The sequence below is a fragment of the Seriola dumerili genome, unplaced genomic scaffold, assembly GCF_002260705.1.
Source record: "Seriola dumerili isolate Sdu_G_001 unplaced genomic scaffold, Sdu_1.0 BDQW01000056.1, whole genome shotgun sequence".
In the NCBI taxonomy this organism is placed as follows: Eukaryota; Metazoa; Chordata; class Actinopteri; order Carangiformes; family Carangidae; genus Seriola; species Seriola dumerili.
This window is the reverse complement of record NW_019174311.1, coordinates 2122129-2147089: the sequence shown is the minus strand read 5'-3', so window position 1 is coordinate 2147089 and position 24961 is coordinate 2122129. Positions and strand designations below refer to the sequence as shown.

The window sequence follows — 24961 nt, the reverse complement described above, 5'->3', positions numbered from 1 at the left end:
ATGAAATTGTCAATTTGTTGGTGTCAGCTTCAGCTCACACCAGAACGCGCCTATTTTCCAGGACTACAAGTAGGCACTACTCTTACCACATCGTTCCTAGTTTCACGCCTCCATCCTCCCCCTTCTCCTACGTGTCAGGGAAACTGAATAGCCACAACAACAAAATGGGCAAATTTACCCTTCTGGAATCGGTCACATAACCCCGCTAGCAGCAAGGGTCCTTACCCAAGCTCGAAATCCTCAGAGACGCCTCAGCGGACGGTGGAGTGGGGCCACAAGGTAGGACGGCAGAGAAGACGAGACGAGGAGCGCGACGACGAGCAGCAGAGAGACAGATCGGACAAGATCGACCGACGGCATACGAGACACGACGAGACGAGGACGAGAGAGAGAACGAGAGACGAGCGCGTGTGTCTGCGTTTTTCTGTGGGAGGATAATGCACTCCAGCTTGTGTATTGCCATTGCCATACAATAATTGCAAACACATTTCAACAACTGGATCACCAAATTTTGAACATGCAGTCACTCTGATAATAACTTCATTTCTTATTTCCTCATTCGACTTTATGAAAACGACTCTTTTCTGAAATTTCATCTTGTGAAATAGCTTCACTTTCAGGCATTCTTGCAATTTCCAAACCTTATCATTTTCCGAGTGTATTAAATTTTTAGGTTCTGCCATTCAACTAGAGAATTCATGTGCCATATTGGAAGGCCATATCTGGAACAACCTAACCTGTGTTTCTGAGTTCTGACTTGATTGGGAGTGTTTGGATCGGACATTAAAGTTCTTCAGAACTGCATGAAATATAGAATTGATACGATATTAAATGCGCTGATATAAATTGTCACTAATCTTACAATGATTTGATTACCCATCAAGATTGCTTACTAGCAGCACTTGCCACCCAAAACTACGAATCCGACAGATCCCGCGGAAATAAGTTTTCAGGGAAAAACATACCCCAGGAAGAGAGAGGAGACTACTGAATCACCCGCTTTTATAGCTGATGAACAGCCAGATCAAAGTCTATAGTCATCACCTAAGGATGTACTCTCCAGCTTAGGTCAGCCAAAAAACTGTTACATTATTCAAAACTATCTAACATCACCTTTCTTTCATCAAGGTATAAAGTAAGACCAATACTCAATATAGATGTGTCAATGCATCTAATTTAATGTAATATAAAAAAAAAAAAAAAGTAAAATTTAATTTAATTTTTCATTCATTTCAAGTTTCCCTTTTAATCGAAGATAAATAAAAAAAAGAGACTTCGTTTCACTCAACGTATTTGAAAACTGACTTGAGAGTTTTAAGATGCTCGTGCGGTGCTGTGGTGTCACTATCAGTCTCGAGGTCCAGTCGAGTCTACGAGTCTCCAGAGTTCAAGTCTTGAGAGTCACCACTACTAATTCGAGTCGGAGTCCCCATTATCTGACGTACAGGAGTCCACAGTCAATCACAGCGTTGAGCGAGTGCTTGAATGGCACGTCTCTCAGCATGTGCTGCCCAGCTGCCATTAACTCTCCAGTCACAAATATTTGTCATGTACTTATGTACTGAGTTATGACTTTCTTAAAACATTCTCGAACCAAAAATAAGAGACACGCAGCCGCTCATGTACTGTCACCCATGCCACATTGCACAGATGACATACTCAACAATACAACATACAGAATCAACACAACGTACCAAAATCTATTAGTGCGGAAACACAAAGCTCAACATACCTACAAATATTCATATATTTTAAAGACCTTTCACAAAATATCCCACAATCCCACAGTTCTCAAAGTCTTCACAGTTTTGTTTTAACCCAGTTAAACTCCATTGCTCAAAAAGGATAAGAAACTTAAGTTCAGTTCATTTTATAAAATAAAGTTAGAAATTCAGTTCATCAAACAAAAAAAGAAAACCTTCAAACCCAAAAATAATAGTATTTTGGCTGCACTATACACAGTCCGTCAGTCTGCAGGACTTCCAGTCCAGGTGAAACTTCCAGGGATGTTGGTGAATGATCGACGTAGGAGTGACCATTGGAGCGGATCCGTATGGGAGGTGGATTTGTCTCCAATATCATTTGTGTAACAGATTGACAATTCAGTGTGTGAATGGTAATCGTGTAAATATAAAACACCTTCCACAAATACAAAAAATAAATTTTGTAAAACTCACAAAACTATTCTTGAAAAAAACAACAAAACAAATTCCATGAATTAAAACATATATACATTTCATTCATATAAATATAAATAAAATCATTTGTGGAATATTCCTAACATTTACAACTTTTCAACAAACATTTGTGAAATCAATTTTTTTAGTTGTGAAAGCAAAAAACATTTGTGGATCTAAAATTCTACACTTGTAGATTTTTGAATTGTGGGATTATGGCTTAATCTGATTTGTGACTGGATGAGAATCGGCCAAGTAGCCCAGTGATTTTCAAGGATGATTGAAATGGAAGAAGTGTATGGCGACAAGGAATTTGTTAGTTAGAAGGAATGAGTAGGAGTATGGAGGAAGGATACAAGATTTTCGCAGATGATGCCTTGTCAGGAAAACGTCATTAGAAGAGGATAGGAAGCGGAAGATGTTAAGGAAGAAGATAAGTTGAAAAGGCGAACAAGAATAACACTTGTTAGCCCGATCAATTGGACAAATGGATTAAGGAAGGAATCAGGGAAAATAAAATGGCAAGGGATGTTACATGATGTAGTTTGTTTGTGAAATGCAAAAGTGCTTGAGCAGCCGTGAATAAAGCAAACCGTGTGTTAAAAAAAGAAATAGCTGAAAAAAAGGATTGTCACGTTGTGGAGGAAAACAAAGCGGGTGTGCGCGGGGTCTGACGATTCAGTCGAATCAACAAGGAATCCCGTCAGAGGAAAATTTTGGAGCAAAAGTCAGAGAAAGTCTCAGGAAATCAGACTATCGCTTGCAGGCATTCAGGAAACAGAAGAAAAATGATGACAGTGAGTCGTTGCTGCTGCAATTTCAGTGATTGAGGTGCTTTCCTGGATACATGTGGCTTTAATGTTAAGAGCATATGCCCCCCCCCCCCCCCCCCCCCCCGCTGAACTGCTATAAAATGCGCAGAGATATGGACAACAAGCTAATGTTGTGCAAAAGCATAGAAGTACCCAAAAACTGCACTTCTTCAAATTGCTGCTTGAGGCTGGCACTAAAAGCGAGGCAGTCTCCATAGACTGGAATCAAAAGATACACACACTGTCTGACTTGCAGCAAAACAATTTATTGCGAACGTTTCAGGCTTCATCTGGCCTTCATCAGGCAAAACGGTCTCAGACTGAAACGTCACAATAAATGTGTTGCTGCATTTGTTTGCCACTTTGGATCTCACATCCGTTTCCTATGCACTGCTCACAGAACAGATGTGGCAAAGTTTTCTCCTGCTTGTGAAATCTCCACAGACTCAACAGAACCCACACTTTCAGCCAGAAATAAACACTGTACGGGGGATGAATTTTATATAACTCACTCGTTTAGATTTATCAAGGCACTGTCAACTACATTGTTGTAATTGTTCCAATTTATGAAACATGATGACTCTGAAACAACCTAACTGACTGACTGACTGACTGACTGACTGTAGAATCTGGAGAATAAAGCTTGTAGAATATGAATACAAAGACTGTAGACATGACATAAAAACAGTGTTTTTTTAGGCAGTGATGGAGTTTATTCGTGGTAAAATGTAGACAGTTGAAAATAGTGTGCAAAAGTAAGTTAAGATCAGAAAACCATAAAGTTAAACGTTCATGAATTGGGCAAGCAAGAGACAAACAGACAGCCTTTATTGATTTTTGTATTATCATTGGTTGCAATTACTTTCATTGATTACATGGCAGGATATTTCATTGGGGCATGTTTTTAAGGGCACTACACCGTGATTTCACAATCAAGTGGTATAGAATAGGTCAGTGTAGGCCTTCTTGGCAAGCCTCCCTGACCAGTTCTCTTTGTGTTCTTTTCATCATTTTGAGGACATACTCAGTTGAATCTCACAGAGAAAGCCATGGTCCACAAAGAGCACAGACAGCATCAAAGGATCTCATTGTTGAGAGGTATCTGTCAGGAGAAGGGTACAAAAGAGTTTCCAAGGCATTAGATATACCATGGAACACAGTGAAGACAGTCATCAACAAGTGGAGAAAATATGGCAGTGACATTACCAAGAACTGGATGTCCCTCCAAAACTGATGAAAAGACAAGAAGAGAACTGGTCAGGGAGGCTGCCAAGAGGCTACAGTGACCCTATTCTATACCACTTGATTTGAAATCACGGTGTAGTGCCTTAAAATGCAATGAAATTATCTGCATGTAATCAATGAAAGTAATTGCAACAATGATAATAAAAAAATAATAAAGGCTGTCTGTTTGTCTCTTGCTGCAATTATGAACGTTTAACTTTAGGTTTCTGATCTTAACTTACTTTTGACACTATTTTCAACTGTCTACATTTACCACGAATAAACTCCATCACTGCCTAAAAAACACTGTTTTTATGTCCATGTCTACAGTCTTTGTATCATATTCTACAAGCTTTTATTCTCCAGATTCTACAGTCAGTCAGTCAGTCAGTCAGTCAGTAGGTTGTTTCAGAGTCATCATGTTCAGTAAATGTGGAACAATACAACAATGTGTTGACAGTGCCTTGATAAAATCTAAACGAGTGAGTTATATAAAAGTTCATCCCCCGTACAGTGTTTATTTCTGCTGTAAAGTTGGGCATTTTAAAATGGGAGTCTGCGGAGATTTCAAAGCAGGAGAAAACTTTGCACATCTGTTCTGTGAAGCAGGTGCATAGGAACAGGATGTGAGATCCAAAGTGGCAAACAAATGCAGCAAACAATTTATTGTGACGTTTCAGTCTGAGACCGTTTTCCTGATGAATGCAGATGAAGCCTGAAACGTCGCAATAAATTGTTTGCTGCAAGTCAGACAGTGTGTGGTATCTTTTGATTGCCAGTCTATGGAGACTGCCTCGCTTTTAGTGCCAGCCTCAAGCAGCAATTTGAAGAAGTGCAGTTTTTGGTACTTCCATGTTGGCTTCATTTTTCAGCCTCGGAGGTTGCTGCTCGGCTAAGTCCAGTCTCTTCCAAAAATATGAATATAGCTCTATACCCCACATGCCCTGAATTCAATTGTAACAATTTTTTTTATTTCAAGCTTTATGTGTGATATTTTTTCCAATTTGTGTTTGAGGACCTTGAAAAAGTCTTTCTTGCTGCTACAGAGGACAATGAATAATCACGTTCTAATGTTCTACTGTTCTACTGTTAAGAAAAGTATGTCCAAATCTCATCCTTGATATGATGTCTTCTTTTTTTTAAGATCTGCTGGTTTCTCTCATTTCTCCAACCTTCCTCTGGATATTGTAGTAATGGCTGCCTTTGGCTTCCCTGTTTCATTCTTCTTGCCATTTCTTTACCATTTCTGATTTGAGTATACTTTTTACTTCCACCTTATTATAATTTACTGCAATATCTACTTCTGATTTTTTAGTTGCATCTTCTCCATATCTGTCCATCAGTTTGTTCCCCTCCACCCCAATATGAGCTGGAACCCAAATGAATTTCACACTACTTCCTGTTTTGATCATTCTGAAGATTGTTTGACATACTTCCTAAACAATATCTTGTCTTGCTTCTGACTCTATATTCTTGACACTAGTTAATGCGCTACTAGAATCCGACCCTATAAGAACTTAACTATGACAATGAATTATTTTCCACTACGTTCACTTCTTAATGTAAACCTAATGTTGATACACAGCTCTTTATGGAAAACAGTGGTTACAGCCTAAATTATCTTGATAAGTAACTGGTGACCAAACTTTAATTTTACTCCACGTGGATCATAAACCCTTGAACATAAAAACGACTCATTGAAATCGGTTGTGAAATATAAACATTATAAAGCTTTTTATCCAGAAAAACTGCAGCTCCTCCGTTTATTCCTATTTGTTTACAGGGCAGTCTTGCGACGACGTTGACATATTGCTGGAACGGGCTGAAGCGACCAGTGTGGCATCTATGTATATATGTCTATGGTGACCTAATGTGCTCCCTCTGAAAACTTTCCAATTCATTTTCCCAGCCAATGACTGTGAAGCTGCTTAAGAGACAGTTATACATTTTTAAGTTCATTTAGTAATTTCATTTAAAATATAAAAATAATTTACATTTTATAAAGAATATTTTTGTTAAATAGTATAAATAGTTCGAAACATACGGTGTTTCATCTAATGTTTTAATGTTGTGGGGGGTGGAGTTTGTTATTATGGTTGCACCCCATCAGCATGTCAGGCAGAGGGCAGGTCGGATTCAATAGAAAGAGTGACTTCATTTTCATTTCAAGATGAATTAACTGAAGATTTGCAAGAGTGAAGTTTCCTTTCTTACCTCCATTTGAGATAACCAATGAGTTCTGATTCTTGTACTGTCCCTAACTGCCTATAGTTTATACCTTCTTTAACAAATGTACCACAACCTCCTCCATTTCCATTGCATCTAGGTAGTATATCCTTTAATAATGAAATTCAGTGTTGATTTGAGCCATGTTCCCTGAATGCATTTGACATCTGGTTTTGTTTTTAACTTCTTAATATATATTCATCCTTTAAACTCCTGATCATTTGCTATCAGACTTCTTGTGTTCCATTGTAGTATTTGGGTGCTGCCTCTTGCTTCACAAATAAAAAATTGATTCACAAATGTCTGTTTGAAAGTTGTAAATGTTAGGAAGATATTCACAAATGATTTTCATTTATATTTATATGAATTGAATGTATATATGTTTTTATTCATGGGATTTGTTTGTGTTTTTTCAAGATAGTTTTGTGAGTTTACAAATTTATTTTTTGTATTTGTGGAAGGTGTTTTATATTTACAGATTACACATTTACACACTGATTGTCAATCTGTTCACACAAATGATATTGAGACAAATCCACCTCCATACGGATCGCTCCATGGTCACTCTACGTCGATCATTCACCAACATCCCTGGAGTTCACCTGGACTGGATTCCTCAGACTGACGGACTGTGTAAGTGCAGCAAAACTATTATTTTTGGTTTGAAGGTTTTCTTTTTGTTTGATGAACTGAATTTCTAACTTTATTTTATAAAATGAACTGAACTTAAGTTTCTTCCTTTTTTGAGCAATGGAGTTTAACTGGGTTAAAACAAACTGTGAAAGAACTTTGAGACTGTGGGATTTGGGATATTTTGTGAAAGTCTTTAAATATATGAATATTTTTTGTTTCGCACTAAGATTTTGTGCTTGTGTTGTTCTTTTTGTATTTGAATATGGTCATTTCATGTGCAGGGTGTACATTTTGAGCGGCGTTCTTTTGTGAAATGTTTAAAAAGAAAATCAACAAACAAAACAAATTGTGACTGAATGGAGCTGGAGCACATCTGAGAACTCCAGTCAGACTCAACCTTGATGACTTGGACTCTGACTCAGATAATGGGGACTCGACTGAATTAGAGTGGTGACTCAGACTTGAACTCTGGAGACTCGAGACTCGACTTGGACTCGAGGTGTAGTGACACTACAACACTGCTTTAAACTCTAAAGTCAGTTTAAATACGTTGATGAAACAATCCCTTTTTTTTATTTATCTTCGATTAAAGGGAGACTTGAAATGAATGAAAATTAAATTAAATTTATTATTTTTTTTTTATATTACATTAAATTAGATGCATTGACACATCTATATGAGTATTGGTCTTTACTTTTATACCTTGATGAAAGAAAGTGATGTTAGATGTTTTTGATATGTACAGTTTTTTGGCTGACCTTAGCTGGAAGTACATCTGTATGATGACTATAACATTTGAGCTGGCTGTTCATCAGCTATAAAAGCGGGTGATTCAGTCAGTCTCCCTCTCTCTTCCTGGGGATATGTTTTTCCCTGAACATTATTTCCCGGGATCTGTCGGGACAATTTTGCAAGTGCTGCTAATACACAACTATGGAATCAAATCATTGAAATTATTACAATTATATCAGCAATTTAATACTATCAATTCATATTTCATCAGTTCTGAAAACTTTAATCAGATCCAAACACTCAAATCAAGTCAGAAACTCAAAAACAGGTTGTTCAAATAGGCTTCAATATGGCACATGAATTCTCTATTGAATTTCAGAACCAAAAATATACACTGGAAATAAAGGTTTTGGAATTGCAAAACCTGAAAGTGACTATTCACATTTTCAAAGTGAAATTTCAGAAAGATGGTTTTCAAAGTCGAATGAAAATGAAAATGAAGTATTCCAGAGTGACTGAATGTCAAAATTTGGTGATCAGTTGTTGATGTGTTTCCAATTATTATGGCAATGGCAATACACAGCTGGATGCATTATCCTCCCCAAAAGCGCAGACACACGCGCTCTCTCTCTCTCTCTCTCTCTCTCTCTCTGCCCCCACCCCCCCACTCCCACCCCCGCTAGCGTCTCTGAGGATTTCGGCCTTGGGAAGGACCCTTGCTGCAGGGGGTATGTGACCATTCCAGAGGGTAAATTGCCATTTTGTTGTGGCTATTCAGTTTCCTGACGAGGAGAAGGGGAGGATGGACCGTGAAACTAGGAACGAATTGGTAAATAGTGCCACTTAGCATGGCATATGGCGCGTCTGGGGAGCTGAACGCTGACACCAACAAATTGAAAATTTCATACCAATTTCAGAACTACATTCGCCACACACGTTGACACGCAGAATTTTTTTTTTGCGTACTCTTCCACTTGTGATAAGTTCAAGGCCTGCTACAGTGTTAGCCTGGGGTGATTTAAATGAGCCGATTTAAAGTTGCAGGGTGATAAATGGTCCAGTTTAGAATTTAAATGAGTCTAAATATTTAAGCAGCATTTTTTTTTTTTTTTTTTGGTTTTAACGGCTAACACGCTCTACTTACTTTTACTTTTAAAGAATCATTTTGTTAAAAGTCGCTTCTGCTGAGGGGACACATATTTCTGTTCTACAAAATACGGAGCGAGGAAAATCGGAGGAACGCCCCATGGCTTTTCACTTGTACCTTTCAATTTTCCACTTTGGTCAGATAATGGGGAAGTCCTGGGAAAAAAAAACAAAAAAACAAAAAAAAAAAAAACTTGGCCTGAAACTGGTTCATCCTTTTGCGCCTAAAGCAAAAACAAAACGTGCTTTAAGTGGAGGCCATTTGCGTTTGGTGGCCATATGGGATTTGTCTGAACAATTGTTTTCTTTTAAATCAACAGGTCCCTCGCACATCAGGTGCTGATGCTGAGAGACCTGGCCTCCTATTTCCCTAAACTTCAAATGACCCCCAGTAGTCCCGTTTCCACATTTATTGATCAGTTTTGGCGCAATTTATTTTAACCCCACTAAATCATTGTTATCCCTGTTGAGAATAAATAGATTTATGAACAAACAAAGACAAGTCTATAATTAATGAGCAAATGAATTTATTTTTGAGTGGGCTTCAATATGTTTACATCTAGTCAGTACAGACTAGACTAACCGTGCGTGGGTTTAATCTACAGAGGCTGGGGCTGTGCGTAAAGAGATGGATAGGACTTCATACGTCATAAATCCATCAAGCTTAAAATAAAGTGCCGTGAGGTGGACTACATTTAGACACCATAAGTTCTCCAGTGCACTTAGACACATGAATATCGCAAACAAACAATTTAAGAAGATGCGGGTGTCGCGTCATGAGCAGTGAGAGTCAGCACAGATGTAATATAGCCACACAGAGAAAACACGACTTCATGATTTCCTCTTAAGTTTGTTTTGATGTGCTCTTAATCTTCAACCAAATGCTTCATTTCCACGTTGGTGATGTGCCTGTTGTTTTACGCACGACCAAAGACAGTGCGCTGAGGGATGGTTGGTTATTCTCATTCAAATCTTGCTCAAGTCGTTCAGAGTAAATGGCAGATGTTTTGCAATTCAAGGCGCATCAATACCAATGCGCTTTAGTGTTTAACAATAGCGCTCCCCTTTTGTTAGGCACTTATGTCTTTCAGTTCCGAGCTCGACAAAGGCTTCATCCTCCAGCGAGTTATAAAGTTACTTTCCAGTCAGTTCATTTCGTCCCTTGAAAAACCTTAAGCGATGTTAATGTGCACCTCTCGTCTTTTCATGCGGTAACCCCGGCACACACAGGCGAACAGCGGCCATTGTGTTCCCAAACCAAAGTAAGAAGTCTTTAAATAACCCGAAGACCAGTCTATAGAAATTCATGATGCTATTTCTATTTGATGTTTGATCAGAGCTTCGTCAACAGGTCCGTCGCGTGGCTGCTCAGAAAATCCTCTCTATATTTATAATATTTTTCCAGTGCACATGTCCATGTACCTGCTCCTTTTACTGTGACCTTGTTACTCACAATGAGCGTTTTGGTCACACCAGTACTGCCCCGGGTCCATGTGAATGGAAGGCGGTACATCGATTTGCTCCGCTCCTGGTGCGCCGAGTCATGGGCCTGCGTTTGCATATTTTAACGACGGTTCTGCTAAAACATCCGAACATGGTAAAGCCTAGACATGCAAGCATTATAATATAAAAGAGGAAACTCTCTACAACACTGGTCATTTTTTTAATCATCATCTGCAAATCACAAAAATTTGCAGCTTACAACATAGGTTTATTTAATTAGCATATTGAATATTTAAAGTCATTAGAATGCCTAACATTAATGCGTTGGTTCTATATCTAGAAGGGTAAGACTATACTAATATAAATGTACAGGTTGCTAAAAACATGGAAGCATTTTTATCTATTGATATTCAAACATAATTAGGATCTAACCTGTGTTTTCCTTTAGAATGCCCTTAAATGGAAGGTGTGGGTAACCTCTGCATTTCTTTTATTATAAGCTACCGTTTGGTGTAGGCCTAACCATTGGCTTGCAAATGTCTCAGTTTTCCTCTAGGAAGAAAATAGTTTATTGCAGTAATTGCTTAATTGCTTCACTAATTGTTGTTAACAAGTTCCCCAATAGTCCAATTATTACAGCAGCATTGTCAGGTCCCCGCCGGCAGGCATCCATGACAAAGGTCGGATAGGGTTAATGAATGACCTGGGGCTGAAAAGTGAAAGTGGAGCGAGAGCCCGGGTCTTTTTATAAACATACACTTAACTTGTCATTTAATGGCACTTGCATTATTACGTCAAATTGCGACACAGGTTTCTCGTTGCGCTATTCTTATGGATAGATGGGGACATTACGACTTTTGAGAGAAGTGAGGTGGTAGGCCTGTTAGAGGAAACCAGTTTTAAAGTCTGGCTGCATTCCTTCTTGCAGGTTATTTTTAATAAAAAACCAACCCCTCCTTTCATTTAGCAAATCTTCGCTCTCGTTTCTGACTCTAAGGAGGAGAGCCAACACTAATTGAAATTATACCGAGTAATCAGCGGTGAAATCTCTCCTGTGTGGCGCAGAATAACAAGACAGGCGACTGTTGTGGTGCCACGACTCCATGCTGAAATCAGCTCTCCACGGTCTTGTGTTAAAACCAAGCGTGAAAACGCAGATAATGCGGCGTTCAGATCGGACAAAAGACAGCAGAAAGCTCACTTACACCAGGACACCTCAGCCAAATTTCATACCGATTAAATGCTTCAGTATATTGCACCGCAACTGTGGCCTGCAATGTTTCGGTACATTTTACGCAATTAGTGTCGTACGACACTTAAGCCTGGCATGCCCGCGTTCAGCTGAAGCCTGTGTGAAATATCACAGCTCCCATATGGCACTGCGATTGAGTTCTACAAGGCCATCCAATCGGGTCTCAAGAAATATGCATGGACTTTATAAAAAGGTAAAGCCTAAAACACGCAAAGAACGCACTTTGAGTTACAGTACGGGAAGCAATCGAAAGTCAAATCCGCACATTTCAAGTTGTTAAATAAGACTAAACGGCAGATTGTACAGGAAGCCTACTTTATGTTGTCAAAGCGGAATGAAGAGAAGAGCAGCTATGTTTGTTCACTGGAGAAGTGGAGGGAATCTTTTGATGTCCACACGTTTGTGGTCACAAAGCAGACGGAAAGAAAAGATCAATGGCGCACCATTATAAACTGGCCTCTTTTCATGGGCGCTCTCCCCAGACTGAATACAAATACCCTCCTTCAGGCAGGCAGCCCCTCAGCCATTTTAACACACGCATTGTGCACCGGAGCGGGCGAGAAGACTTAAGCAATGTAACATGGTTTTCTCAGCATTGTCGCGCGTCTTTCAAAACCATCTAAACCAACTTTCTTTCTTTAGCTCAGGAAATTCTCATGTAACCCCAAAATAACACATCCATTGAGTAGAGTAAAGTAGATATAGTCAACAGTTTAGGCTCATAACGACAGCGCTGAGGCCTCATATTCCACAAGTTGGTGTCTTTAATTCACCCCCATCTAGTATTTTCAGATGGTCTGTGTGTGCGCACATGATGCGCAGTGGACTGCAATGAGCCTATAGTCAATACATTGTTTCAGCTGGTATGACTTTCCCAAGCCTTCGCTCCTTTCAGGGAGCAGTGTGGAAAATCGGGAGGCGAGGGACCGAGGACAAGGGGCGGCCCGCGATTCTCCTCGGTGCCTCAGCACGCCTGGTATGAAAACAAAAAGTGGACACCCACAATAGCCATAGAATCCTTCAGGCTTAACTATTTTTCAAAACCTTCTGGTTAGCCTACATGATTAGTGTTTGTGTATAAACAAAAGTAGCATATACCTGCACCTCTGCCTAATAAAATAACCCAGGTTAGGTGATAGGAACACCTTGCAGGTGGAGCAGTTTTTCTAGATGTGGCCACCAGAAAATCGAGATGTTGTGTGGACACGCAGGAAATTACCACGGTTCTGCCTTCGAACGGGTGGCGTGAAACTCACATATAAAAGACTCAATATAGGAGGCAACGGTGCCCACACTGCTCAAGAAGAACCATTATGATTACCCATTATGTCTATGATTTCTACGCTTCTCTTTAGTTTTCTGCCCCACGCGGCGTTTCTTCTGTATTTGCACTTCATGTAACCATAATGCAGTAGGCCTATAAACACTGCACCTATTATCAATCAGTATTAATTTCTCTGGCTGTTTCTCTGCCGCCTGCATCATTTGTTAACAGGTTGTTGTTAGGTGAATAAAATTACCTGAAGAAACAAATTCTGACAAAATTCAGGTGAAATGATTTCGTGATAAAAAATAAATAAATAAAAAAAAAACGAGGGCGGACAGAAACATTCAGAAAGTTAAAAGATATTTTTAAGCAGCTCAAAATGATTCAGTTTTCTGTGGTGAGTCGGGGTCTTTGGTTGGTTTTGTCTGTCTAGTGACGCCAGTGTTCCTCATCTGAGCGCAAGAGACAGGCGGGACTGTTTGCATTGAGATGTTAAGTGGGCGTCTCTATATAAATCCACTCAGGGTCAAATCCTTCATTCTTGCACCACAGAGGGAAAGAAAGTAACTTCAAGGAAACCAGAGAAGGACTAACAGGATGGTGGCTACGACAGACTGCGGAGAAAAGTCAAAGCCCATGTCTGGGCACAAGGTGTGTAGACCACTTTAATAGGTGAACTGGATTTAAGGTAGAAAATTGAATTCCGATGAAGAGTGCTGTGTGCAATATTCATTTTACTCGCTTTGTTTTTACAGGTATCCAAACCACTCATGGAGAAGAAACGACGAGCTCGCATAAACAAGTGTTTGGACCAGTTAAAATCTCTTCTGGAGAGCTACTACAGCAGCAATGTACGTATTCAGGGTGCAACTTTACAATGCTGAACACAACTGCAGTTGCAATTGATGTAATTATAGTAATTATTAGAAGAAACCTGTCTGAATAATGTAATCTCTTTCTCAGATTCGAAAGCGCAAACTGGAAAAGGCCGACATCCTGGAGCTCACTGTGAAACATCTGAGGAACCTCCAAAAGATCCAGAGCTGTGAGTTATAACTTCACTCTTACAGTAGAACGAGACATCAAATGTTCAACCACTGGATAATCTAAGATGATTTTATGGACCATTTACGCGCAGCTTTGCGCAAACCTTTTTGCACCGATTCTGTGCGTTATTCACGTTAAGGTGTCTTCCGATTGTTTTCAGGCACTGCCGCTGCTTCCGAGTTTTCTGATTACCAAACTGGCTTCCGTAGTTGTTTGGCAAACGTCAACCAATACTTGGTGATGGCAGACACCTTGAATGGAGGCGACCGCTGGATGTTATCGCAGCTTTCCAGTAAACTCTGCCGCTCTCTGGGACGAGGGGAAGTCTCCAGCACCATGGACAGCGGCCTGGGCCAAGCTGAGATACAGGATGAGGCGCGGAAACTTCTTCCATCAGCGGCGGGACCTGAGGAGGGAAACACGGCCAAATTTAAAGTAGTGAAACCCCACAGTGCAAGCACGTGTCGTTTTCCACCGAGTGAAGACGCACGGCAGTCAGCTGGACCCAAACAGGCTGTAGCTGCTGCGACGCCCTCACAAAACAGTCATGAGAAAAGTATCAGTCCCAAGAAGTGTCGGTCTGTCAGTCACAGGATTGAAGCTGCAAACACTCAGCACAACGTCTGGCGGCCTTGGTAGAACTGATGAAAAGCTGTAGATATCCTAAATTATAGCTTGATTGAATGTTTATAATTGCACGATATAGATTTTCACAATATGTTATAACTGTATATATATGTTTTATTTTCTTAATAAAATTTGCAAAATAAAGGACGTGTGTTTTTTTTTTGTTACAAGTTGGTATAAAGGTTAAGGCTCGTGTAGCAGATATATAAAAGAGAGATCGACAGTGAAAACAGAAGCCACTGTGGGGACCTGTGCCTACAGGCCGAAGAAGCTAAACTGGTTTGGTGCTGATGATATCAAATGTCAGAGACTGGAAGCTGTCAAAGTGAAAGAGAATTATATGATAAGTGTTTTGTTTTTGTTTTTTAAACAAGTGGGTTCATTTTTGTATGGCCAAAGTAGATGAATGGGCATTAAATTGAAATGTATCATTTATCAATTGTGTTAAACATTTGAAAAATCCATTCTATAAACACTGAGACTGTACCACGTTTCTAAACTTCTCTGCAGTACATCATATTTATTCCCAAATGAGAAATCATTTTGAGGGGGTTGACTTATAGAGAAAAAAAAACGAGATCCAGGAGAGTGGGTGTTCCTCACATTTCTCCCATTCTTCTCTGCTTTCACGCATAAGTACCGAGACAGTGGCGGGCAAATCAAGTGCTTGTTGGACAGCACAACAATTTTCTGCTACAGGCTGCAAATTACACGCCACGCTGTGTCCTCTGCCTCCTCTGGACCCGGAGATATCCTGTTGCTCCTGTTGTCCAATGCACTTTACATTTCTGATCGAAGCTGAAAAATTGTTATTAATTAACCCAGCTCATAAAATTCGTTGTCATCTTCATCCAAAACAAATCTCACCTTCCTCTTCCTCTTCATGCCAGGTAAGCAAACAGGTTTAGTACAGTAGTATTTGTATGTTTTCAGTATTTTTTTAACATGCTACTGCAAACTGTAGGCTATAACAAACAGTAGCCTACCAATGAACATGAGCCACTGCACTCACACTGCTGGGCTTCAGACCATATGCGCTAGACAACGAACCTGTCTATCACTCAGCTCCTTTAAAAATGCTCTAGCGTTTTCTTCCGCTTCTTTGGTAGGGATGTCATAAAGTGTCTCCATTCTTAAAGCGACGCGCTGGAAAGGATGGCACCTCACAGCGAGGAGAATCGCTGCAACGCCCACAGCTCTTTCAGATGGCACATGCTGAAAAGACTGCTTCCCCTTGGAAGAGGGGTGCTGGGCGCTGCAAAGGACAGGGTGTGCTGAGCCACTGCCTGCTTCAAATGTTTTGTGTCCGCAAATGAACAACTAAACTCACAGCTCAAACCCCAGGCTCGACTGTTTGTGTTTGGTCTGACCACCTAATAACTCCAGTCTAAATATTCTCTGTACTCTCTTCCCACAAAGTCAAATCTGCTCTTTTGATGAGACCAGCAGAGGCTCCAGATGAGTTTGTTTTATCCGAGAAAAGAAATGCCACGTGACAACCGAAGTGAATGCATTTAACTTTCACTAAGAATTTCTATGAACTCCTCTCAGCATTGTTTAAGTCGGCCAGTGTGGTTAGCCAGTATAATAGTAACGCATATTATATTAGAGCTGAAAACCGAAGGGAGGGAGAAAATAAGTTATTAGCATTAGATTGGGACCAGTCAAGCGCTCTTAAGAGAGCAGACGTGGATGAAATGCGCTGCACACTCCTCCATACCCTGTTCATTTTATTGGGAAATAAATTTACCCTTGCTAGGATAGGTTCAGCACAACCTCCGAATATTCCCTGCATCAGTCTCATACTGTGTTTAGCCTATCTCTTGCTGACTTGTGCATTTAATATAAAGCCTACATACAGCATGTGGCACGCAAAAACACTGACCCGAGGTTCCAGGCTGTTCGCAGATAGGCCTACAGTAACACCGTGCATGGAGAGAGCCTCTTTTCATGCTCAGTGCAGAGTCAGCTGACTAGAGACACCTGCATCAGAAGACAACACCGTGCTCTTAGATAAATAAATGTACACCTGCACACCTGCAGGACCTTGAGGCCAGCAAGAAAGATTGTAGCCAACACCTCCCACCCCAGACACAAACTGCTTGATACAGACTTCTCTCCATCAGGACCAAAACCTCTCGCCATAAGAACAGCTTCTTCCCAACTGCAGTTGGCCTAATTAACAAGGCTAAGGCCCCCACTGACACTGACATCCTCCTCTATGGGGTGCCGAATGTAAAAATTTCGTTACAAATTTTTAACTGATATATTTTATTATTAGCTCACTTTCCTCACATTTAAGTTAATATTCCTCTCATTTGAGACAAAAATTCATGTAAAACACCATGTTATATTTAATTGTTAACCATGTGCAGCCAGTATGAGAAGTATAAATCTTTAGTCTAAAAGTTAAATGTTAAATCTAAATATTAAATCCAAATCTATATGTTACATCTAAATCTAAATGATAAATCTAAATCTAAATGTTAAATGTTAAATCTAAATCTAAATGTTAAATCTAAATCCAAATGTTAAATGTTAAATCTAAATCTAAATCTTAAATCTAAATCTTAAATCTATATCTAAATATTAGCCCAAATCTAAATCTAAAAATTAAATCTAAATCCAAATGTTAAATGTTAAATCTAAATCTAAATCTAAATCTAAATCTAAATCTAAATCTTAAATCTAAATCTTAAATCTCTATCTAAATATTAGCCCAAATTTAAATCCAAATCTAAATCTAAATATTAAATCTTAATCCAAAAGTTAAATGTTAAATCTAAATCTAATCTTAAATCTAAATGTTAAATCTGAATCTAAATATTAGCCTAAATGTAAATGTAAATCTAAATATTAAATCATAATCCAAATGTTAAATCTAAATATTTAATCTAAATCTAAATGTTAAATGTCTCAGCTTGCACAGCCCCGCCCACGCCACTGACCGTGGATCAGCCGGTGAGATGGGTGAGAGGACTCAGCTGATTGTCTGTATGAAGGTGAGACTGAGCGGGCAGTCATGACAGGTGTGCGGGCTGCACTCCAAGGTGCAGTTCCACCAGTACCGTCCACACTATTAATAGTAAGGTAAGTAGTTTTAATTTTAACTTCTTAAAGGGGAGTTACTGTTAGCTACCTGACTAGCTACTGTTTGTTGGTGTCACTCGGATGCTAGCTAAGGTTTTGTGATCCACTGTAAGGATTTTCTGTAGCTATATTTCAGAAAGGTAACCTTAGTTACCCACAATCTACTCTCTGGTTACCGGTAACAAACTGACCACCATATGAAGCCTATGCTGTTGCTAATATGTGACTTTCCCAGATAGCTAACATCAGCTTGATCACTGGCTATATACCTAGCTAGATACCTATATCTGACATTTAAAATGCTGGTCTCCACACCACAAGGTTAATTCACAAGGACTTCCAGCAGCGTCCTCAGGCCCTTCCAGCTTTACCATCACCATTACATAACTGAGATCAGTAATTGAAGATGTGATATATAGCTAGATAACAGTTATGATACTGTATATTAGCTCAATAAAGGAAACCCTTCCAGTCTATCAAGCTAGCTAATTGGCCAACCATACCAAGTTCTGTTGGAACCACTCAAAAGACATATTGCAAAGGAGGAATTATTGTTCTGCTTTTGCATGTCTTGATTCATTGTTCACTATATACATCATATTATGTGAGGTTGTGTTACTAAACCATAATTACATATTAACTCTTTGTCATTCCTAGCTTGTCCTTTGTTGACTATGTTTTTTGTCCAATGTCTTTGTCACTGTAGTTTTTGCCACTGCAAGGTTACGATTGTGAACTGCTCCATATTACAAACATGCAGGTTCATCTAAACCATATATATATATATATATACATATATATATTCACAGTAGCATAACAGTACAATTGTTATAGTTATCTTTAATCGAGTTTATTGATTTACCACTGAAATTAATTGTTCAATGCTTGTGTTTTAGCAGTAGGTATCATCTGCTAATTGTATTTTTTAATTTTATATTTGGCTTTACAAACATACTGACCAGTTAACAAAAAAATATTAGCGACAAAGAATCAAAGCAAAGATAAGCAGCAAATTTAGGCACAAAATACAGACTTGGCTGTGTAATGCTTCTGTTGTATGGTGCTGGAGGAAAAGTTGTGGGCATCTAATAATAGGGTTAGGGTTAGCTAACCTTAACTGTCTTGAGAGGTTGTACCATGAGTCCTCTGAGCACCCCAAGAGTTCTGTAGTGACAGCAAGCGATATGACAAAAAATCAACAAAGGACAAGTTGCAAATGAGAACAGGTTGATTAGTAGAGTGTAAGTCAGGGTGGATGTTGGCAAATTGCAGCAAGTCTAGAATTACTTCATTAAAGAAGCACTGACGAACAATTTCTGGTTAATATTGATGTTCAGCATTGGTCACAGTAAACTGTAATGTGAAATCTATTATCTTGGGTGACATGATTACATCCTGTGCATGGCAAAATGACAAGTTATTACCATATTACGTCCTATCTGTTTTTCTCCCTTTTTTAGAATCAGCATACCTTCATTTCTAAAGTGAACTTCAGATCTTTGTTATCAGAAAATTCTGGCAGACAATGATGAATTTTTATCACCATTTTGTGGTTGCTCTAATAAAAAGTGCTAGTGTGACATGATAAAACTGTTTAGTCCTTTCATAACCAGTGCACTTTGTTAGTAGTTACAGTTAAGTAATTGTTAATTGTATGGCACTACTGGGCTGTGGGTCTGGAGATCTGCAGGACCAAAAGCTACTTCAGAAAGTGTTGTCCCTAGCAGCAGCAAACCCTTGATTTCCTCTTTAGAAATTAAGATTTTTAAATTTGGCACTCCTTATGGGTCCAGCACACTCCCACTGCCTCACTCTGTCTTTGGACGACCACAATTATCTTCACATCATGATCTTACCTCCTCTGTGCATTTTTACGGCTTCATGTTCTGTATTAACGGTACATATTTGTCCAGCTGTGGCTCTCTGAATAAAACATGACACCTCAGTAAGAGATCTATCTATCTCTTTTTTTTTTTTTTTTTTTTTACAAGATTGTAAAGTGTTTAAACCATGTGAGACAGTATTTACATATATTCCTGAAGGAGACTGAAAAATCACATCTCACATCCTCGTGGAAAACACTAAACCTTGGTCTTCTTCTGGGAACCTGCCTGGGCTTCACTTTAAGGCAGAATCTTACTTCATTTTGTCCATCATAGTGTTCTCAAACTCCTGGAGAAAAAATCAGCATAAAGCAAAAAGAAGAAATGAAACTCCACTGCTACACAACAAGCATTTAACTGTAACAAATGAAATGCATCTGCCACAAAACACTCTCTGAAGCATCATCTTGTGAATTTAATCAGTCATATCTTTTTAACAAAGTCATCTGAACAAGAAAATCATAACATTTAACATCACTCATATCTGAGTCATAAATCTTTGAATATGTTACAAAATTATATTTAAATATTGTAAACACAACAAAATGCAAAATTCTATGACATAGCAAAGTTTGACAGGGGAATGTGATGTTATGCTTCCAAAGAAATATACATTTCAGCTAACTTGTCCAATTGAATAGGCTGCAATGAGTGAGAGGTACACTACTACATAAGAATTCCAACTAAACATTGAAATGACTGCAGATGACTTAAAAAAAAAAGTCTATGCCAAACACGTGCAACTTTATTACTTGGATGGTAATAGCAAAAAAGTTTCACAACTAATAAGGCTGTCAATGAGGATGTTTTCATTTCATATTATCTCTGTACTCTTAATAATTCCTTCGAGAACGTACACCTAATTTGTGCAAATACATTCACGTTAGCAGTAACTCTCCATGAGTTGTTTTTTCTATTATTTGTCAGTAGATGAGTTTTCACTCCTTTAGTCAGCAAATTGTCACATTTGCTAAATAGTAGTGATTCATTAATTTAACAGTGGGCTTCGTAAAGTCGGCTGCATTGTAAAGTTCACTCCAGCATCTATTTTGAATAAGGGTGCTAGGTGAGAATTTCTCAAAATTATGGGGCATTAAGCAGCAATTCACTGACATTTTAGTTTTTGACATTTTGTATTTTCCTTTGACGTGAAGTAATCACATTCCCTCTATAAATATATGCTTATACAACAGTCTAAACTTTAGTTTTCGTACAGAATGCCTTACTGAGGCTTCGGGGATGCTCACATTTAATTCACATTACTTCATGGGGCATAGTTGAATCAGATGAAAGTCACCTCACACTCAAAAACCTTCCAGAAAACCACCATTATAGCAGTTTAAGTATATGCAGTTACACTCCATTTCCATTCTATTCACAATGTTTGTAAGTTGTGCTAACATTTTTGTGGGTTTAGGTATGGCACTAGCACTTAGTTATGCTACACGTAGTCAGCCTGAGGGCTGTGATTATTAGGATCATCTTTTAGAGGTTCCCTCTCAGCTGTCTACTTTAAAAATCCTTATTGGTGCTTTTTAACATGTTACTGAGACAAATAAGAGATGAGGTCAGGCTGACATGCTCACTTGATGAGGATAAAGCACCGTTTTCAGGTGTATTGGTTTGATGTTCTGCATGTACATATGTAATGTGGTGAGCAACTGTTGTGCCTGATGATCTCCAAAGTTAACATAAACAATGGAATAGTAAGAACTGGGAGGGAATGTTTTAAGCAAAGGTCTCATTAAACGATAAAGAACACCAAAACCATAAATCCAATCTCCTTCATATATACATGACATGTCAATCTTCTTTCAAAAATGCCTTCACATTTTCAGTTAAGAATTTTTGGGGTCTTCACATTATATGTCAATAACTCACAAAGTAAGCTGTAAAACTATTAGGCATTACAGAGTTTATGATTACCACTCTCAGTTTACTTAAAAAAAGCTTTTCATGTGTTGGGAAAAGCAATGTGTTCACGTGTTGTCAAAATAAGATAAATATGTATAATGTAGCATCTCAAGGTAAATGGGCAGTATTCATGAATGTTTGGTTTGAAAGTAAATGTGTCCATACAACAAAACACAAAACCATTACAGGCCAAATAAAATACAATGTGAGTTCTAAGTGCAAAAACAAGTGAGAAAAAAGAAAGAGAAAAACACCACCCTAACAACTACCTCCACCAATTCTTTGAGCATTTCATAGGAAACAACATCAAACAGCAAAAACAAGATGTAGGAATGTTCACGCCATTTAAAAACAGTTTATTCGTGTCAGTGCTGGAAACAAAAAGAGTCCTCAGTGGATATTTTGTGATTTGAAAGCTGAATAATAGGACCACCCACTTTTCACCAGCCTACATACTAACTCAACATTAGGCCCATTCGGAAAATATGTCCAAAGCTCCCAAGGCCATTTAGCATAACTGATATTTATTGGTGGTATATATAGTAAAACAGTAGTGGCACAAGTAAAAAGGCCATATAATTCACTTTCTGTAACCACCAATATTCAAGTGGTTTTCATTATGATAATAACTTTAATAATAATGTTGACTTTAACAAGGGGAAACTTTGCTTTTAGGTGGTGGAGCCTACAGAATCAGAGTGAAAGGTGATGTATCCAGAGGACGATGCCGAGGGTGTGCTTACAAAACTGTTTGTGCTTCCTTTACTCTCGGCCTTGCTCAGGTGCTTCTGATGCCCCCAGTAAGCTCCAGCACCAGCCCCAGCTCCACCACCTGTCCTGGGCTTACAGGCTGAGTGCCCTAGAGTCCGCTGGCTGCACCCAGGTGAGCCCACTTCACCCTGCTCTTTCCCATCTCGCAGGCACTCCCGGTAACTTTTACCGGAGCCACAAGCAGCAAGGCTCTTTCCACCGGGTCTGTCTGGTTTCGGGGAACCCTCAGGCGAGTTCCCCCGACTACTGATCCTTTTGTGTTCTGAGAGCCGCCGGAGCGCTTGAGGCTCACGCTCAAAGTCTGTGAGCGGGAAGTGAGGAAGGATGACTGTGTGCTGTTCATACACGTTGGGGATAAGTGAGATGGTGGATGTACGCCGCGGGCTCTTCCTGGGACTTGGCAGCGGCGTCTCATCTATAAAGTTGATCACCTCATCTCGGCTGAAACACCGCAGTTCGTCCTCGTAGCGCTCCCCGCCACAAACCACGCGTGGCAGGTGCTTGAGGGAGTGCATACTATCCTCAGAGCGTCGCCGCTTGCGATGTGGGTGATGGTGATGGTGGCTCTCCTCGTGGTAGGAGACCAGGCTGCTCCTGCGCCTCTCGTGGCGCGGCAAGGTGGAGCTGTAGTGGGCACTCACTATCATGTCCTCGGTGGAGCCCCAGCGGTGAAGGTATGAGGGGATCCGGTCGCTGGTCCACATGTCTGTTTCGTCGTGGGAGTATCTTCTTGTAGGGGGCACCTGGACGCAAGACACAGAGCAAGACTAAACCCTTCAGTCTCTAAATTACTTTGACATTCACCTAGAGCTCTACAACACAGAGTAGGTAAGCATTGTTATTATAGATTGTAACTCACCTACATTATCAGTTATAAGAGATAATACATGTAGGATTCTTCAAGGTTAGGTGGCTGCAAGTGCCACTACACCTACATGTATCACATATAAGTTGTTTGTCCAAGATGGTAAGTGCAATTTGATTTATTTCCTTATTTTAATTAATCCCTCAGGCGTCTAAACATTAACAGTCTAACATATATCAACAGGGTTATAACTGAACTAGTGTTCACCTCCATTATCTGGAGATGAGACTGCAAAGGTTGATAGTTTCCTATATGTTATACTCACATTCCATTCTGTTCTGACAACTATGCAAGAGAGAGAGGGTTTGTCAAGGTGATGTCAAGAGCCACAAGATTGATATCAGCCTGCCCCCCTGTGGTGGCTTTTAGTAGATGCAGAGAAATGAGACAGCAGACGATACAGTAGCATTGAGTGTGTTACGTGGGAGGGCTGGACAGCAGAGGGCAGCACAAACATTAGAATGAATTATAATGCAGGACAACTCAGCAAGATGGAGAGAGACAGAGAGAGAGAGAGGGAGACAGAGAGAGAGAGAGAGACTCACACAACAATGCAATAAAGCCAAAGAGGCTTTATTCTGCAATCAAACCACTTGAGAAGTGCCATAGCAGTTCTCCAATGGGGGTGCTACTTTATAATTATTTGAAGGGTTTTGTTGATTCATGGTCTAACTGGGCCTCAAACCCTCCATCAGCAACAAAAATACTGTGACTGTGTCATTGTTCAGCCAGTCGTCCTGTAACTGAAAAAAATGCACCTCATTTGTTTCACAATCACACATATACAGCCAGGAATAACACGGTCAAATATTATTTTGCAATCAAAGGAATCTGATGTCATGACGTATTGGACACACAAACAATGGATGGAGTTATGGTGTGATGTAATGAAGTGATAGCTACTGTATACATCTCTGTTTCAAGGATTCTTTAAAGGGGAATTAAATGGAATTGGTTTTTGAAATGTCCATTATAATGTTGGAAATCTGAGGTTTTATACCAATTTAAGAATAACTTTTATAAAATATCCAATATGCAAATTATTAAAGTAAATGCCAACTACTTGGGCTGCAGTCTGTACAGAGAAACTGAAGCCCTTGCTAAGTTGTTTATGACAAAGATGACACAGTGTTAAGATGCTTTGTTAGGGTTAATATTGTTTGGGTTGCATCAGTTGCTTCTAAAGTTACATATGCTCACCACAGTCTTCCAGGCCAAGTCCAGCAAGAGATTCATTATCATCATCATCATCATCATCATCATCATCACTACTTTAATCAGTAATTTTCATTAATATTCATTCAATATCTGATTATGGGCCAGAATTTGTAGTTTACAGAGTTTGATTGAAATCAAAGGAGAAAATAGGATTCTGTTTTATTGCCCTAGAAGGCTGTGTGTTAGAAAAAAGCTTTGGTGTTAATGCAGGCTGAAAAGAAGCATTTGACAGCTCTGCAGACTGGGATGAATGCTGGATCCAATGGACACAATGCATTTTTGGGTGGAACATGAGCAGATATTTGTAGTGCTTTCCTGAAACCCTGAGGGATTCCTGAAATGTAGAAGGTAAGTCAGTTACTAAACTCTTACCCTCTTACAAAAGAAAAATGTAGTCAGTTGCATGTAGGTCCATGGCTAGGACACACTGGTCGATAATGAAGCACATCTAATGTTGATGGGACTGCTGATGGTCATATTTACCAAACATTAGTCAGCCAGAGTGTATTTTTGATTCACGAAAAAAAGGCAAAAAAAATCAGTGGCATATCTGGGAGAGATAGCATCACAAAATGCAAGATGCAAGATACTGTTAAGGCCCACAAGGCCATTTCATCATGCACATTAGCAATGT

The 24961-nt window shown here is 39.4% G+C and overlaps 2 protein-coding genes across 2 annotated transcripts in view; one reads left to right on the top strand and one right to left on the bottom strand.

Annotated features, from left to right (window-relative positions):
- Positions 1-13509: 13509 nt before the first annotated feature.
- On the top strand, positions 13510-14598 carry hes3 (hes family bHLH transcription factor 3). The gene is made up of 4 exons (XM_022741808.1): positions 13510-13563; positions 13668-13763; positions 13876-13957; positions 14120-14598. The coding sequence occupies exons 1-4, from the start codon at positions 13510-13512 to the stop codon at positions 14596-14598; spliced, it is 711 nt and encodes a 236-aa protein (XP_022597529.1).
- Positions 14599-19971: 5373 nt separating this feature from the next.
- The window catches only part of gpr153 (G protein-coupled receptor 153), a 44002-nt gene continuing 39012 nt past the window's right edge, over positions 19972-24961 (bottom strand). The window contains exon 6 of the mRNA XM_022741916.1: positions 19972-22987. Within this exon, the coding sequence (XP_022597637.1) occupies positions 22145-22987 (843 nt within the window). The 3' untranslated portion in view covers positions 19972-22144. The remainder of the gene's footprint in view (positions 22988-24961) is intronic.